Source organism: Psammomys obesus, unplaced genomic scaffold (assembly GCF_907164565.1).
Source record: "Psammomys obesus unplaced genomic scaffold, mPsaObe1.curated_primary_1811, whole genome shotgun sequence".
NCBI lineage: Eukaryota > Metazoa > Chordata > Mammalia > Rodentia > Muridae > Psammomys > Psammomys obesus.
The window spans coordinates 50,105,846-50,123,532 of record NW_026585644.1 but is presented as its reverse complement, the minus strand read 5'-3'; the positions used below and the strand labels follow the sequence as shown (position 1 = coordinate 50,123,532).

At 47.5% G+C, this 17,687-nt stretch overlaps 1 protein-coding gene across 1 annotated transcript in view; it reads right to left on the bottom strand.

Annotated features, from left to right (window-relative positions):
- The window catches only part of Epas1 (endothelial PAS domain protein 1), an 81,240-nt gene that overhangs the window by 30,735 nt on the left and 32,818 nt on the right, over positions 1-17,687 (bottom strand). The window contains exon 2 of the mRNA XM_055619260.1: positions 5,121-5,311. Coding sequence (XP_055475235.1) covers positions 5,121-5,311 — 191 coding nt within the window. The remainder of the gene's footprint in view (positions 1-5,120; positions 5,312-17,687) is intronic.

The following is a 17,687-nucleotide window of genomic DNA, read 5'->3' as shown; positions in this document are numbered from 1 at the left end:
TGAGCTTTTCCTCTGTGTCTGCCCTGGCCTGGAGAAAGCACTGGTTCACTAGCCGCTCATTACCCACTCAGACCTGTCCTGAAGAGAACTAGGAAGGATGAAAGCAATCCCACTGCTTCAGAAATCAACAAACTCTCAGGAGAGACTTGTGCTGAGAGGAGTCTTCCGGGGATGCTGACAACAGTGGAAAGCAAGCCCTTGGTGCAAGCTGAAGTAGGTGCTCGCTAAGGAACTGGCTGGCTCTTCTAACTATCTTGGGTTCTCCCTCCTCGCCATTTGCTTCCCAAGTCCTGGCAAACTCAAAGAAAGACTGTGGTATAGTGAGCTGCCTTCTCTGAGGAGCATGGCCGTCTAGGGAGCACAACAAGATGCTAAAAATAGCCCCAGTAAACAGGCTTTGATGACTCCCCAAAGCCAGGATATGTGCAGCTGAGAAGGTTTAGGAGCACCTTTTCCGGAGCACTGCTCATTTCCTTCAGGCAGCACCGCCCATGTTGGGTGGTACACCAGGACGGTAGGAGCCAGTTGTCTTGGGTAAACTGGCAGGTGGCAGTGCAAGCAGCTTCTGACTGGATCTTGGAGACCAGGCTGTGCCCTGGTTAGGCTGGTCAGGATGCTGGTTACATTCTTATTCGACCAGGGTTATTCTTCTGCACATTTCCTTCTTCAAGACATTCTAGAACTGCTGGGCTGTTCCTAACAGGCTCCGATGCAGGCCTTCAGCATCAGGGGTACTTGGTGCTTAGTTGTCTCTGCAGGGTCTCTCCTTTCAGAGGCTTTGCCCTTGCAGTTCCTCCCCTCCCAGCACCACCACAGTGCTCGTGCCCTTCGGGTACACGGACAGCAAACCCAGTTCCACACAGGCCGCAAGGAAATGAGTATGGACCACTTACTATGTCATCAGCTGCGTCTTACACCCGACACTATGGGTAGGCTTGGGTTATCTCACACTCTCAGCACAGGAACAGGTCTCCCCCTGACCTTGCTGGACTCTCAGTGTTGTGCCCCAGAAGTTTACTACTGGAGACTTTTATTTTGTTCTTTCCACATCTGCTCATGCCATCTTCCCTCTCTGTGTCAGCGTTCAGAAAACGCCATGCAGGGATGACATTCAGTTGATATCTCTTTATTGACCAAAGTTTTTGCTTTAGAAGAATGCTGTGTCTAAGGTTTGTATTTCTTGAAGGGACGTCTGGCTTCTCTCATCCGTTAACATCCTGGAATGAATCATCTTCCTGGCTTCCTTCCAAACAGGACAGAAAACGGCCTTGGTTTGGAGTATAGGTGGGTCGAGGGAGTGGGACAGTAAAACAATTGGGATGAAAACCAAGGAAAATAGGTCTTACCGCAAGGGCATACGAGGCACAGAAACCACATCTGCCATAATTTTGTCCCCTTTGTCCCCCTCCTTTTTTTCTGATGAAAAGGTTATGGTGAGAACTTTAAAATCACATGTCCTAGGTTTTAATGTCTCTCTCTGAGCAGTCTGGGGATCAGAGAATCATCTCCTGTGTAATGCCAGGAATCAAAAATTCACTAGGTAATGCCAAGAATCAAAAATAAATAAATCCAAATCAAAATTATCAAAAATAAATCTGACTTTTAAGTCTAGAAACATGGCTTTGTGCTGATCTCCACCTCTACAGTAAAGAGAATGTGTGTGTGTGTGTGTGTGTGTGTGTGTGTTTTAACCAGGGACGAGTCTAGGGAAGCCTCAAATCAGAATTAGAGTGATAAGCCCACTTTGCACATTTACTGTGGTCTAAAACTCTCAGAATACAGCAGAGTGCAGGGCTCATCTTGAAAGAGGATTTAAGACAATCAAGTGATGTTTCCACTCATGTTCCCGCCAGAATGTGTTCTGTCCTTAGCCCATGTGGAAGCGAGTATCATAAAGCTATTGTTTCAGTTTGCTTCCTGTGATACGAATCTCCACGGTGGCCCCGACTCACAGCCTGGATTTCTCAGTGTTGAGGCTTCCTCTCCAACATTCCCACACAAAACAGCCTACTGTGAAAATCAAAGCGAAGTGTGTTTCTAAGTAAAGAAGAAGCCCTCCTAATGCCAAACCTGGTATTTTTTAGCTGTTTGAACTCTGAGGCAGATGACCTCAACCTCAATGAGCCTGTAGTTTGTTTTGACTTGGGAAAAGTGTATGTCGTAACACTGGAGCTGCTGAAAGGTGGGTCCAAGGACATTAGGGTTCACCCTGGCTTTTCTTCTATCTCATTTTTCCAAAAGATCAATTCTTTTTGTTAGAATTATTTCCAAGCTATAACTTGTACAGCAGGCTAAAGACTAAGGTATTTCATATCATCCAGCAATGTGTCAGGTGACCATCTCAGGCACAGTGAGAGAAACGTGTACAAAGTTGCAAGGAGAGATGCCAGCCCACCAATATTCCAACTGCAGGAAGATATCTGCTCAAAAATCTTGTAATCTTTTCATCGTGAAGTAAAACACAAAACAAAACATAAAAGCCTACGATTCAGGGTTGACAAGGTGGCTCAGCAGGTAAGAGGATTGCTGTGCAAGCCTGTCAACGTGAGTTGGAGCCCTAAAGCCCATGGTGGGGAGAGAAAACCAACTCCTAAAAGTTGTCCTCTGATCCTGCACACACATCTACACATAGACGAATAAGTAAAAAAAAATTAAATAGTTATTTAAAATGAAGAGAAAATGAGGACCAGGGAGGTGGCTAAGTGCATAAGAACCCTTCCTGAAACGCTATGTGGCTGTGTGTGCCTGTAACACCCCCCCCACCCCCCGCTGACCGGCAGAGATAGGTGGGTCCTGGAAGTGTGCTGGCCAGCCAATCCAGCCAGAATGGTGAACTTCAGGTTGAGTGAGAGGCCCTTTCTACAAGAAATGAGGTAGGAGAAATAAGGTAGCAAGCCCCCAAGTTCTTTCTGTCCTCCGCAAGAGTGCATATGCACACACCAAAACAAAAGGGAGGGCAGGAAGGTTGTTTTCTGTTCTGTTCCTGAAAACAGTCTCTACAGCTGGTCCAGAGAATGCCTGGTAGGAGCCTCTCAGGCATGTTAGAGAAAAGGAGCATTAAGCCACCGTCTCCTTTCTTCCCTAGTTGTACTCATCTTATGAGCACTTCTCCCTCAAGGACACCAGGACCAGATGACCGAAATTAGAAACTTTTAAATCATTTTCTGACTTTTCTTTCTCCGGGACAGAGAGCATTAGAGCTGATGTACCAAGGGTTTTGGACTGTCTGTGCTTGGGCTGTCTAGAGGGTGGGCAGGCTTTGTTCTCAACACGCAGAGCTTCTGAGGGGAGATGTATGATGTCTGGTCCTGTCTCTGTGGCTTCATGTAGTACGTGGAGAGTGGGAGAGGTGCACTAGGACGCGTGTGGGCAGACATGCTCAGAAGACCCAACCCTACCTGAGCCCTCTGAAAATCAACCTCAGACACGCCGAGGAAGGGCACAGACAATGTGTTCCTGCTACAAGAGCAAGACACAGACACAGCTCTGGAACTGCCTGTCCACCCACTGCTTGTGGCTAGCCCTGGTTAGTCTCTAGCTCACTCAGACATCGGCTCCCTGGCCCTTAACATGTTTTGCTGACCAGCTTTGCAGAATCCTACAAATCACCTATCTATCGTCCTCACTTCTCCAAGAGGACAAACCTCTGTAAAAGAAAGGCATGCAAGGGACCGGGGATGGCTCCTCCAGGAGTCTGCCTTTTTATGTAGCAGTTCTAGCTTTAAGGGCCTTTGCCTGTGCTTCCTTCTGCCATCTGTACTGCTTACCATTGCCATACTGTCTCGCTTCTTCCCACCCCCCACTTATTTCTGTGACAGCACAGTCACCTCAGCCTTGCAGCACAGCTCAGCCTCCAGCCTTGGGGACGGGGCCCCTGAGCAGTCATTCTCTCCTCTGAAGGTCTTTCCCACATATCCTTCCTGTGCACGGGGCCCAGAATAGCACAGGCCAGTCTGGCTTCCCTGCCTCACACTGGATTCCCTCTGTGCAGGTGGCTCTTTCCCAAAATAGCTATTTTGTTACAGGATGGCAGAAGGAGTCTGTCTACAGAGCACCACACTCACTTAGGAAAGCTGAAAGTGAGCCTCAGAACATCTTTTTCCCCTTGACCACCTCTGTTGCTCACACCCTCAGACACTGCCCAACTGCAGTGCCAGACTGGCTGCTACATGCTGCCAGTTTCCTTTCGGAACTGATAAATTTGATAATACTGCCCATAAGATCTGAAAGTGGAAATCCCAGGCTGCCTCTTCCTGGTGAGGCCTAACAGGAAATGGTTTTTGAAGAACGTAACTCTGAGAAAAGAAAAAAAAAAATTTTTTTTTTTTTTTCTATGAACTGTTGGTAAAGAGATGCTAGGGAAGGGAGAAAGCATTGGCTGGCCGAGGATGGGTGGTGGCTGAGGCTCTCATCTCTCAAGGAGCTATTCCTACATAAATAAATGATGCTAAGTCACTGTCTCCAGTAATTCCTATCCCCCTCCACCACATTACACCTGGCTCATTCCAGTTCATATACAAGGAAACCAAGTTTCTAAGAGATGGCATGGCCTGCCTCACTGGCTGGAAGGAGGGGACAGATGGGCTCGGCACTCCCTCTCTGAGGTCCTAGAGATGTACGGAGTAGAGATACAGAGATACAGTGTGGAGCAGGGCTCACAGCCAGACATGGCAGAGCTCTGCCAGCCCTGTTCACTCTTGCTTCTGGGTGCTTACACTCTTGCTTGGGCCTGTCCTTGACCTCTTCCGTTGAGTGTCCTCATGATAAGACCATTGCCAGAGAGAAGATGGGTAAAATGAAAACAAACAAACAAACAAACAAAAAAAAACAAAAAAACAGGACCAACAAGATCGCCCAGTGGGTAGAAGTACTTGCTGCTGAGCCTGACAACCTGAGTTCAAGCCCCAGAATCCATATGATGGAAGAAGACAACAGAATCGACTCCCAAAGGCTGCCCTCTCTCTTCCACAGGCACCCACATACAGATACTCACACAAATAAATAAATGTAACACTTAAAGGCCCATTGGTGCCTGTTTGTGGGTGGATATTTGTAGAGTGATGTGTCTGGGAGTAAGGTCTAGGGACATGGCAGCCTGGGACAGGACCTTCCAGCCTTACCTGAGGACAGGAGCTTGTGTGTTCGCAGGAAGCTGATAGCTAGTCGCATGATGGAAGCTTTGTCCAGGTGGGAGCTCACGCTGTGAGGCAGGGGTAGCTCATGAGCCAGTTCATAGAAGACCTCCGTCTCTTTGCTGCGCCGGCACCTCGCCGCATCTCGGGACTTCTCCTTCCTCAGCTCTGAGCTGCTCCTGAGTGGAGAAATGAGGGGTTATTCCCCGGAACATCACTGCCTCCTCTCATGTTCCTGGTACAGTCACACTCACCACCCTCTCCACTGTAAAGTCAGTTCTCCCACTAACCCAATCTGGCTCAGCTCCATGGAGCCACAAGAAGCTGCTTTTTGTTATTGGCTCTGCTTCTCTGTGTGTGGGTATCTTTTCAAACGGTTTTCTTCTACATTCCTGTGGGGGACAGAACTGGGCCTCACGTGGGTATGGTTTCAACAAAGACTTGATGATTAGGTTCATTCAAAAGACCTTGGGGACAGCGGTCAAAGGATGATGATGGAAAGGGAAGGTGAAGAAGGTACGCTCAGTGGCACGCACGGTGCTGTCAAAAGCCCTTGAGAGCAAGATTCTCGTTTTCCAGGTAAGATGCACGCAATAAAAGTGAGGCCAGCTCAGGACCTTAGCTCCTGTTTCAGATCTGAGAGAGATGTCAGAGCACAGACGGAGAACTCAGGTGGACACACCTCAGATTGTTCCAAAGTGTTTCCCACCAAGGAGCATAGTGTAAGCAGAGGGCACAGTCCCTGCTGGCCTGCGGCACCAGACTGGTTGCTTGCTTGTTGTCCTGTGTTGCAGTGTAGGAGAGGAAGACACTCTCTTTCTCTCTCTCTCTGGAGGTCCTAAAGAAACCAGATCTTCTTATGAAGTCTGTATCAAGTACTAACATGGGCGAGTTTAAAAGTCTGGGCCAGTGAACTCTGTTTGCTAACTCGGTAAGCTGCATCTTGCCACTGGTACCCAGTTTACAGTTATTGCAAAGACTTCACGTGTTCATTTAAGTGAAATCTTTAGCACCGGGCACATCCCACTGTAAGCAAACAGCATTAGCTTAACAGTCACAAAAGCCAACCTGTCCATGAACAGACAAGCTATCAGCAGCATAGGGCAGCCATGCCCTCAAAACATGTATGCACTGCATATAACACTTTATGTGTGTCATACAAGGGAACAGCTAGAAAGACACATTCTCTTGATGGTCACAGAAACAATTATAGTGTCGGCTCTAGTTCACCTGCTATTTTAGGCAGTACCATGTGAGCATCCTTACACTTCACAACTTGCTGGGAAAGTAGACATTCTTAGCATCCCTAACATACAGAGGCGAAAACAGGCCCATGGGAGCTAAACAGTTCACCTGTGGTGGCTGCCAGCTGAGAAGAGGAGCAGCGGACTTTGCCCTGGGCCGAGCAACCCCAGGATCCAGGCACTTAGCCATTAGTTACTGTTAAGAGTTGCAGGGTAAGGCAGTTAGAGGCCCCCACTCTGCAGCCACCGAGTGAGTATCTATGTTTTCTTGTGTTTCTATAAATAACATACAGTACTTGTTTAATGAAGAAATGAATTTGGTTTTGTTTCTGTAGATGTCCAATGTGCTTTGTGGCTCTCAAGGCCACAATCAGCTCTAGGCTAGCTCACCCTGCCTTACCTTCTACGGTTCCAAATGCAGGGGCTACCTCCCCTCTCGTTTGCTTTGAGCCCCTCATTATCTGGAGAGAAGATCGCTATGCTACGTAGGGATTCCTGGAATGCTGGCATGCCTCTCACCCCCCGCCCCCCCCGCAGATTTGAGGCAGAAGTCCTGTTCTGACTTCACAGCCCACTTGTTTGCAGACGCAGAGCGTCCAACTCCCTGGATGGATTACCCATTGGATACCAGACTGCAGGAAGAGCCATACAACACTCCGGGTGGTCAGGCAGAACCTCGTGAGGAATTGCAAAATGAGGGAATTGGGTTTTCTTGTCCTCTCTCTCCTTCCCATTTCCCTTGTCTATTCCTTTCTTCTTCCTCTCTCTCTGACTTTCAGCTCTCAGGAACCCCACACTCTATATACCCTCTCCATCTCACCTTCTCAGAACCTGCCCTTTGGGAGATTTTGAATCTTCTACCAGACTCTGAGGGCATTTACTAGTCCCTAGATTTTGCGTCTTAACCCTGAGCTCATGGAGTGGGATGTGTTAAGGACTCACAGGAAAGGCAGACAGGAGGGAGGCCTACGGTGCAATACCACAGCTCTGGGTCATGAGGTCCAGGTAGGAGATCGTGAATTCCACTCTCAACACCAGCCCTCACACTTCCTGACCACAGCAGGGTCAACACATGACCTAGTCATTGGACGCATCTGGAGCAGCATGCTGGGGTGGGGTAAGCAACGCAGGCTATGTATTAGCAGCAACACCTTTGTGGACAAAGCCCTCGCCTTGACAGGACTCCTGCCTTGGAGAAGAAGCGCCCCCATGGCTGAGGAAGAGCTGTGGGGAAAGGGCTACTTAGACTCGGGGTTCTGGTTGGCATTAGAGATCTGAGTTGCACCACACTCCTTCAACCACACCAACACTCAGCTAATACAGCGTGTGCTCAGCACCGCACAAAAACTGTGCATATCACACCATTATACTCCTTTCACTGACACAGCTGGGTAGACTGTGCAATCTACAGATAGGGAAACTGAGGCTCAGAACATATGATGTCATTTACCCAAGGTCTTAAAGCCAGAACCTACATAAGCCCTTAGAGGGTTTCTACACAGTGAGCAGACAGGCTGCCTAATTTTATCCTTGTATCCTAGTGGTCAAAGCAGGCAGTGGTGCCCTTGTCCCTATTTCAGAGACTTGGAAACATACCCAACCAGGTTAAGTTGCACACCCAGAACAATTATCTAATTAGTGGCAGAGCTAGGGATAAAACTTTGCCCCTCCCCCCACTCCTCCCCACCACAAGGCAGCACTCTTTGCAGTGTTTATCCGTAGGGGGCAGGATCCTTCCTTGGCAAGAAAGAATAAGCTTCAGCATCCTAAGAAAGGCTCAGAAACTGAGGCAGGCCCCTGATTTAAAAGTTGCGCACTCCATTTTAGCTACCTTGTTTTCACAGTTGCACTCTAGAACCAGGTTGAGTTTAATTAGATTTCCTGTTTAACCTTGACATAATCCAGAGATGTCTAATGTTGACTCTTGGAAAAATAGACAAAAATCTGTAGCACTGGAATCATTTAATTAGCAACCCTGAAGAACAAGAATAATTAACACGAAGCTGCAGATAACAGAAGCCCAAGCTTGGAGATGGCCACAACGCTATAGACCCACCTGAGTTTGGAAAAGAAAATCCGTTCTCTGGGCTCTGGTTCCTTCACCTGTGAAGTAGGAAGAAGGCTCTATGCCCTCTCAGGATGAGGCGAGAAGAGCACAGAAGCCTTAGAAGGTTGTCTGGCAATGAAAACTGCCATGGCAGATTGAAGATCCTCCTCTGGCTACCATGAGCATCAGCTGCATTTGGACTCTGCCGAAATGCCCGTCCTTCATCACCAAGCAGGCTGTCTGTGGATACAGGACTATGTACGGCATACAGGCTATCCTGACTGGCTCTGCATAGCACATTTGGGCATCTTCCTAGGCTGACAATGTGTTTCATTTCCTGAAATATTCTTCTTCTGAGATGGGTCCTATAATGATCACATTTTGCTTTTCTTTATTGAATTTATCCTAAAATTTACATATTAGAATCCATTGGCTTCTCTTAAAAAGATATCATACCCTAAATATTTAAATAATTAGAAAGGTCTTGGTAGCTTCTTCGTCCGTGTTGCTCTTTTCTTCTAAGTCTCTCCTCCCATCCTTGGTGACACTCCTGTCCCCACAAAGAGGCTCTGTATAATACGTGGTATATGAAACACACCACCTAAGTGTGGTTCTGGCTTCCTTCCCTACGCACACCAAGATGTGCCTGCTGGGCCCCATGCTAGCCCTGTGGTCACTAGAGAGCAAATGAGGCCCACTAGCCTTGCTCTCCAGGAGTAAGCAATCTTAGGGGGAAACAACCACAACTGCCATCATTAACTAGAGGAATAAATAGAGGCAGGCCTGTCAAGAGCAAGGACTCTGGGCAGGTCCTGGCCAACCTCGAACAATAACGATGATACACTCACAACCGCTTCGGGGGTTTGGAAAACACTATCTAAATGAGTTTCACATTTAGAGGAGCTCGGGAGATTAAATCATTTGTCTCAATCCTAGCCTTTCTGGGTTCCAACCCCCAAATTTATCTCCTGGCAACAAGAAAACCATGCCATTCTGACATGCCCAGTGTTATTACAAACTTTCCTACAACTCAGATCCTCACCCCACTATGGGAAGAGGGGAGGGTTAAGACTCAGAGAGGACACGGCGTGCAACTCTGTCTGTGGATCAGAACCCAGTAACTTTAGAGAAGTCCTGGGACCCCAGGAGAAGAGCCAGTGTTGGAGGGCAAAGTGGGAGGAGTCAGAAGACGACACATCCAGCCCGCATTGCTGTGGAGCTGGCCTTCCAGGAGGTGTTCAAAAGGGGTCCAGCGCTGCATCAAGCAGCCTTGCATGCCCCTGCCACACTTCAGCAGGAAGTGTGGGCCAGCTTCTGACTGGCTTGAGCTTTTCTGTCCCTTCCATACTCTTTTACAGTAGTTCTGAGGGGAAGTGCATGTGATTTTGAAAGATTTAATCCCAAGCAAGCACTCTGGGGACTAAGAAGCAGGCTAAAGGTAAAACAAAATTGACTGTCCAGAAGCCTCAATCGATAGGTCCAGGCACAACTGTTCCTCTACTAGTGGACAGGTGGCTTTAGGACCCCTCACAGATACCAAAGTCCTCAGATCTCAGGTCCTTAATGGATGCAGTGTTTGCAGGAACCAGCACGCATCTGCCTAGATACTTTAAACCAGTTCTGGATTACCTACAATGTGAGTGCTTTATAAGTAGTTATTACACTATGTTTTAGTGAATGATAATAATAAAAAAAAGACTGAACATATTCAGCACATGCTTACCTTTTTCCAAATGTTCTAGATCTCGTTAGCTGAATCAAAGGATACAGAACCTTAGGGGTATGACGTGCTGAATTTAGATGCTGCCATTCAACAAGGCAAGGCAGCTGTTGGCCAGAGCACAAGACACTGTGAGTGTGGCAGTGGATCCCTGATGCGCTCATCCACAGGGCCTTACTCTTGGCCCAGATGATCCTTATTTCTGGCCTCCAAGTGACCGTAGCCTGAAGGGCAGCCTGGCTGTCTCCAATACTATGGTTGCCCAGTTAACTTTAGACTCTTAGCTTTTACTGTGACTACAGTCATCAGATATCTAAGCCATATGTCTATTACCCTAGAAGGTTAAGTGACCAAGAAGTCAAGTGAATTTCAGTAGGTCAGGGAGATGGAGGAGGCTCATTAAACCAGCTTCGGTCAATCCATTGGTTCGTGACAAAGTTCTAAACATATGCTAAATCACACGGGAGCTATGAACGCAAGAAATAGGGGCCAATGCAACTGGGAAGGAGGTAGGCTCCTCAGTGAGTTTGTGAAGCTGCTGTACAGAACTACACACTGGGAGAGACACCAGGTTCAGGTGGAAAGATGGCTCAGTGACTAAGAGTGTGGCCTACTGGGTAGACTACTCTTCCAGAAGACCTGGGTTCAATTTCCAGCACCCACATGGTAGCTCACTATCTGTAGCTCCAGTCCTAGAGGATCCCACACCTTCCTTTGTAGGTGTTACATAATGTGGTGCACAGTCATACAGTTAGGCCACATGGAACACATAAAATAAATAAGTACTTTTTTAAAAAGGAAGAATACCAGGTTTGGATCCTAGAGAGGATCAAGAGTCACTGGACCCCAACCTTGGCAGTTAATTGTTTCACAGATGAAATCAGAACAGAATCCAAGCCTCTGGGTCTCCATCTTGGCTCTTCACTGGAAGAGCCCTAAAAATGGACGCTAGGGTCTTGGCTTGGATTGACTTGGATTTGATGAATCTCAAGCACAAAGAGGGCACTGTGGCTCCTGCCTTCTGTAGCTCTTATGAATCCAGGGCTAAGAGCCACAGTTCTAAAGCTGTCAGTTGGTCTACAATCATACTACCCTGAACGTGCCTGATCTCAGAAGCTAAGCAGGGCAGCAGGGCTGGGCCTTGGATGGGAGACAAAGCTGTCAGGTTTTTTTTTTTTTTTCTGAGACAGGGTTTCTCTGTGTAGCCCTGACTGTCCTGGAACTTGCTTTGTAGACCAGGCTGGCCTCAAACTCAGAGATCTGCCTGCCTTATGAGCTACCACGCCTGTCCAAAGCTGTCAAATTTTAAAAGCCCCTTTTGTTGATTTTTGTGTGCATTACATATGTAATCTCAAGTTAAAGATATCTTGGAAATACAAGCAACTACCCCTTTTCTCAAACATTTAGGAGGAAAAGAAAACTGGCATTTATGAAGCTCTGGAATACAGTACTTTTCCTAAATGATCCCATTTGATCCATCTTTACATTGGGATTAATGTTATTGATGTCATTTTAGCAAAACAGACATTTTCAACATCTGCTTGTATCAAAATCTCCCGGATTCTCACTGATACAGACATCAGGGTCCATTATCGCACAACACAGGGAGCAGGAAGCCTGCGTGTACACCTGACCATGCCCTCCCCCTCTACCTTACATGGTGTCTGTAATCATCCTGTCTAGCAAATCTGAAGTCACTATCATAAGCCAAACATCTGGGCAATGATGGGGCTATCTCTACTAGAATCTATAGCAATAGGAAAAGATCAAAACAATGACATAGAGAGATTCGCACTGAGTGTCACAAAAAGGTGGTGACCAGTACAAGAGTCACGTCAGAAGAAGGCTAGGGCTTATCCTGCTGAGGTGGCAACTGCCCTAAGTGTTTTGGAAGGTCATTTCGGAATTAATGTTGGAACCACACAAGAATATCAGTTACAACATTTAATAGCGTCGACATCATTTTAACCCCCTGACTACCTTCCCCAACTTATCCACCCTTTTAGTCACCAGACCAGGCTGTGGACAGCTCATAGTTCTTGGAAAGAATAAAATATGCTCACAACTGATAAGCTTTTTGCCACAACTGGAAGTACTCAAAAGAACAAGATGACTTAGAACAATTTCTCAGAGGGTAATTCTAAAGGCTAGAAAGAATGTGGCCTGTGGAGACAATGTTCTGATGGTCTACTTTCTGGGAGCATTGTGATATTTGTCCAAAGGCAGTAGTGGTCAGTTGGGACCATCTATTACAAAGGGAAGGAAAACCTATCAGTCAAAATGGAAGATACTGAATTAAGAACTCAGGAAAAATGGAGACCTGGACGATGGGGAGAGACATCCGTGCACTCAGACAAACCGACCTTTTGTGAAGAGGACAGTCTCTGTTCTGAAACAGGAGACTAGCAACACAGAGTGGCAAAAAGGAGGGAGGAGGGGTTGCTAGAGTGGCTGAAGTAAGGGTGAAGCTATCATGGCCCCATCTTTGAGGGAAAAGTCCTGATAATGGTCTTTCAGCCCAGCCTCCTCTCTTGTGGGGAGTTTAGCTTCCAGCTGCCTGACCCTCTCTGAGGGTCAGTGTCCCTGGAGCAGCAGGCCTGGACTACATTCAGAGCTGACAGTAATGTCTGGGGGCTCACCCCACTTGGCCCTCTAATGGTCAATTCTGCAGGGGCTGACTGGAGATGCTTATCAGACTGGCCTCCCTGCCTCAAGGCGGCCTTGCAGAAGACAGTAGCAGATTCAATTACTGAGCAGCCCATCTGGGGACCCAGAGACCCAGATCCTTCTATCACCTTAGAGCACATGGAGTCCTTAAGCCTGCTGATCAAGCTGGACGTGGACAGGAGTGGCTGTGACAAACTGTCCTTGGGCTAGCCTCATTCAAGCAAGTATTCTGGTCTGAATTTTATGTCTCCAAAGTGTATGTTGAAATCCTTGCCTCTAATGTGAAGGTGGAGCCCTTCGGATGAGATTAATGCCCTCTGAAAACAGGCCCAAATGGCTCCCTCACACTTTCCATCAGGAACCACACAGAAGGTGCCATTGTGTGGAGCAGAAAGGGAATCCTCAGCAAACAGTCTCACACCTTGATTTTTGCTGTCTAGCTCCCGAGACTTCCAGCACAACAAAAATTCCCTGCTGGTACAAAGTTTCCAGTCTATGGCTTTTGTTTCCGCAGTCTGAATAGCTGGCAACAGTAGGTGAAAGCTTACATATTAGTCAATACAGCTACTTTACTTCTGAATCACATGTGACAGCTGATAAGACACTTTATGTTGACTCTACAAGTGAATCTCACATTGTATGTAGGCAGGAAGGAACCTGCCTACCTGCTACCACTGTTTCTGTTTCAGAGACGAGGAACTGAGGCTTAGAACACGTGGACTACGGGGGAGTGGATGAAACTTCTTAGATACATTTTCAAGGACTCGTGCAGAGTCTATCGACAACCAGCTCTAGGCATGCAATACCCGTGGAAGGAGACCTTTTGCTTGTAACCTAGAGGTAAGGCCAAATCGTACTTGGCATAGGTAATTTGGAAAATACGCAGATGTTTACCAAAAGGGATCTCATTGAATGTATGGATTTTCCCCTTGATCTTTTTACTTAACATTATGTATAATGCTCAGAGTTCTTTCAAAATATTCCTAAAGGCCAGCAACGGCACACTGTGTGAACAGACACTCCACTGTCTTTGATGAGCCCCGTTCTGCCGTTGCTTGGTAGGGCTTCCAACACTTGGCTGTTGTGAGTGACACTGTGGTGTGGGCTTATGTACCATGTATTGCATTGTAGCTTATGCTTTATAATATACATAAAGTGTTGCCAACTGTATGTCCACAGCCACCTCAGAGCTGAGTACACAGATGTGGCAATACCAGCAGCCTCAGGACTATAGCCTCATTCCCGAATGGTTGCAGGGGTGTCAGCAGAAGGAAAAGAAAATCAATCACGCATGCTCTTCCTTGGGTCTAGGCGCCATATGCTTTCCATCCCTAGGCAGCCATTCTCTCCTTTCTTTACACCCAGGTTGAGACATCTGAAGACCTATCACACAGAAACAGGAGTCCACCTTTGGCTCTCATCCAGTCCTGAGATGATGGCCATCTTGCAGGTCAGCAATTCCCTTCCCTCACTATAAGCTAGCATTCTCTCCATCTTCCCTTTCCCCACACAGCGAGGTCTAGAGAAGACTTGTAGATGTTTACCGGTAAAAGAAGAGACAGCAAGCAGCAGAGGGCATTTGTCTGTCTAGGTGTTGTCCTTTGTTCATCTCCGATGCCCATTACTGCCCGACTCCCCCCACTGTGCGGGCTCTAGCTAAGGAATTGTTTAGCATCAGCAAATTGAGATGCTGTTGTTATTGCTGCTGCTATAACTAGGAAATAACCACGGGCAATACTTTCCTCTTAAAAAAGATTACTCATCCTACCGCCTCTGATTTAATCCTCAAGTCTCATGAAGTGAGTATGATCTCAGGTCACGCGGCACGAGGAAGCAGCCCCCAGGGCCGGAGGCTGGCATGCTAGCACTCAGCGATGGAGCTGGCGCTCACACCCAGGTCAGCAGATCCCATATACCACACTGGTTTGTACTGGGCAGCCTTCCCCAAATGCCAATAAGCAGGCCCCTCTTGCTGCACAGACGGCTTCACTGAGCGGGGCACATGGAGGGTACAGCCCTTTAAGAAGACTGAATTTGAAGCCTTTGAAAAAACCCTCTTGATCTAGGAAGTGGCAAAAGAGGGGAAACAGGATCACCTTCTACTCTAGGCCATCAATTCTAGGGGAAAATGTGCCCTGAGGGAAAGTTTTCCTTTGTTTGAAGATCTATGTCTAAAGACAAAAAGATAAAGGAAGAAAATGGAAGGAGGAAGAAAAAGAGGAGAGGAAGGAAGGAAGAAGGAGAGGAGGGAAGAGGAAGGAATGAAGGAAGGAGAGAAGCAAAGGGAATGGAGACAGAGTGGGTGATGAGGGACTGTGCTTACTGTGTTTGGCAGGGGGAATGGATGTCACTGGTGAACATTTCTTTCTCTGGTCTGTTTCCTTCGGGCCTTTTTCTCTAGGCCTGGGCATAAGCCCCTTGCCTAAGCTGTCAGATTGGCTCTAGGGCTTTTCCTTCGGGCTCCTGTGTCCTCGAAGTCCTCTACTGGATCCCCACAAGCACCAACAGCACAATCTGTGGTTTGGCTCAAACCATACCACGTGTGCTTCCAGTGAAGAGAGCAAACAGAGTGCCCAGCAATAGAAGAATGGAAAGGGTGATCCGTGTGTAAAATGGACTCCCTAGCATGAAGCAAGGCTCTGTGGTGTGGAGAACAGCTGGCCAGCTCCCTGCAGCCCCTGAAGATGCGGCTCGAGGCACTGACACTCCACAGCCCTCAGAATGTTTCCTCATCACCATCTAAGCGTATGTGTGCTCTGTTCACCTCCAGGAGGAGTCCATTTTCTAAGGGAAGGGCCCGCCCGCCCGTCCTGACCTCTGCATGTCATCTTGCTCCAGAGATTCCACACTGCACTGTCAGCCCCATGCCGTTCTCTTTTTTATTTCACCCATGTAGACATGTCCTTCTGGGAAGGGCCCCACCCGTCGTTCTCCCAGAGTCCTCTAAAGCACAAAGAGTACTAATGAAGACATAAAAACCACCACCGCGATTTCTACAGTGTAAATTCCTCAAAGTTGCTCACTGTTCTAAACCCTTCCAAAGAATTCTAATCCAGCACGTGGTTAGAGCAAGAAGTTCCCACCTGGGAACAGTTATTAATGCAGAGATGCTCAAAGATAAAAGTGTGTACGTGTGTGTGTGTGTGTGTGTGTGTGTGTGTGTTGTGATTGATTCCCTCTGAATAAACACTGGCATATGAACTAAAGATGCCGACATGGGCCTATGATGTCACCTATACTGTGTACACAGAACACTAGGGACCTTGATCCAGCGCGCTTTTAAGTTCAGGAGGTCTGGACCAGGGCGTGAGGGTCTCCATCTCTAGCACCATCCCAGGAGATCTGGACCAGGGCGTGAGGGTCTCCACCTCTAGCACTGTCCCAGGTGATGCTGCTGCTCCGGGTTTGTGACACTTTTAATATTAAGAATTGCAGGACCCTTAAGATCTTGAGGCCAATGACACCGTGGAGTGTGTCCACTACCCCGCTGCCATCCTTGGCCAAGGATACTTACTACCTAATGGATCAGACCCTTTCCTCTGCCAGGAATCACATTCATTTGTATATTTATTTATGAAGTGTCTCTAAGCTTGTTGGACATCACTCTCTTCTGACTATCATTTCATCTCGCCTTTCTTAAAAACCAACACCTTGTTTCCCCTAGTAGCTGCTCCCTCTGGTACCTCTATTCACACTACTAACACCATTATCTGAGGATGTCCCATCTTGCTGCCTTTTCTGTTCACTGGTCCTGCTGCTTTGAGGACAGTGGTGGCAGAGACATGCCATTTCACTTTTGCATGTTCTTCATGGGGCCTCAGCTCTGGACAAACTGGGTAAATATCTGCTAATCGATGTAAGAGCAGTTCAAATGTGCCCTTTACTCTCTTCCTTTCCACCTCCCCAAGAAAAGAGAAAGTGATCCCAGCTGTGTTGGCTCCAGCCTCAGCCCCCAGCCGCACTCCCTCCTCTCTCCCAGGGAAATGCAGCTGGGCCAGCTTGGGTTTTCTTTTGCTCTGTGGCTCCTCTTCCCTACAGGGAAGAGTTAAAGCATTGGGAAGGCTGCTTCCCACTTGGAAATCTCCATTTCCTCCTGCAGCTCAAACAAGAGAACTCTATGGACAGAGGCTGAGCGGGCCAACTGCGCAGGGAGTGAACTCACTCTGAATGAGGCTGTTCTAAGCCCGCCAAGTCAAGTCATTAAGATGCCAGCCCTGAGGTGCAGCCCCCAATGTCACCTCTGGAGAGCAGTATCCTCAGGCCCAGGCCCAGCAGAGGATGAATGGTGACCTCAGAGCCAGCGAAAGCAAGCAAGTTCTTTCATGAGCAGACATGGAGAACCTCATCTCTTTTAGGGTGAGGGTAGGTGCTGTAAGTGGTGCAAAAGAAGAAGGCCTCTCCTCTCTCTCTCTCTCTCTCTCTCTCTCTCTCCCTGCCTTGTCTTCACCACTGAACTAAAATTAACCCTCTGATTTTATGTGGAATTGCCAAAAAACTGAGTGCTCCTCAAAAGGCAACCAGAAGGGTGGAGGAGGTAATAATAACATTAGAGAAAACATGTGCAATGCCAAAAATAATCACTGTGTCATGAGAAAACAGAGCTGGGCTGCCTCTGGGGCCAGCACTGGGTATATGCAGGAAGAAGGGGCAGAAATTCCTTGAGAAGTGTTAGACATTAGGATGTGGAAAGTGAAGAAGAAGAGAAGGAGGAGGAAGGAGGAAAGGTGGGTTGGGGAGGAGTCCTAAGTGGAATGCATGGCTGTTAAGGGATGCATTCTCAAATACAGGTTAATCCTCTCTTTACTTCAGACACTTTAATTTTAAAAAGAAAAATAAATAAATAAATAAATAAATAAATAAATAAATAAATAAATAAA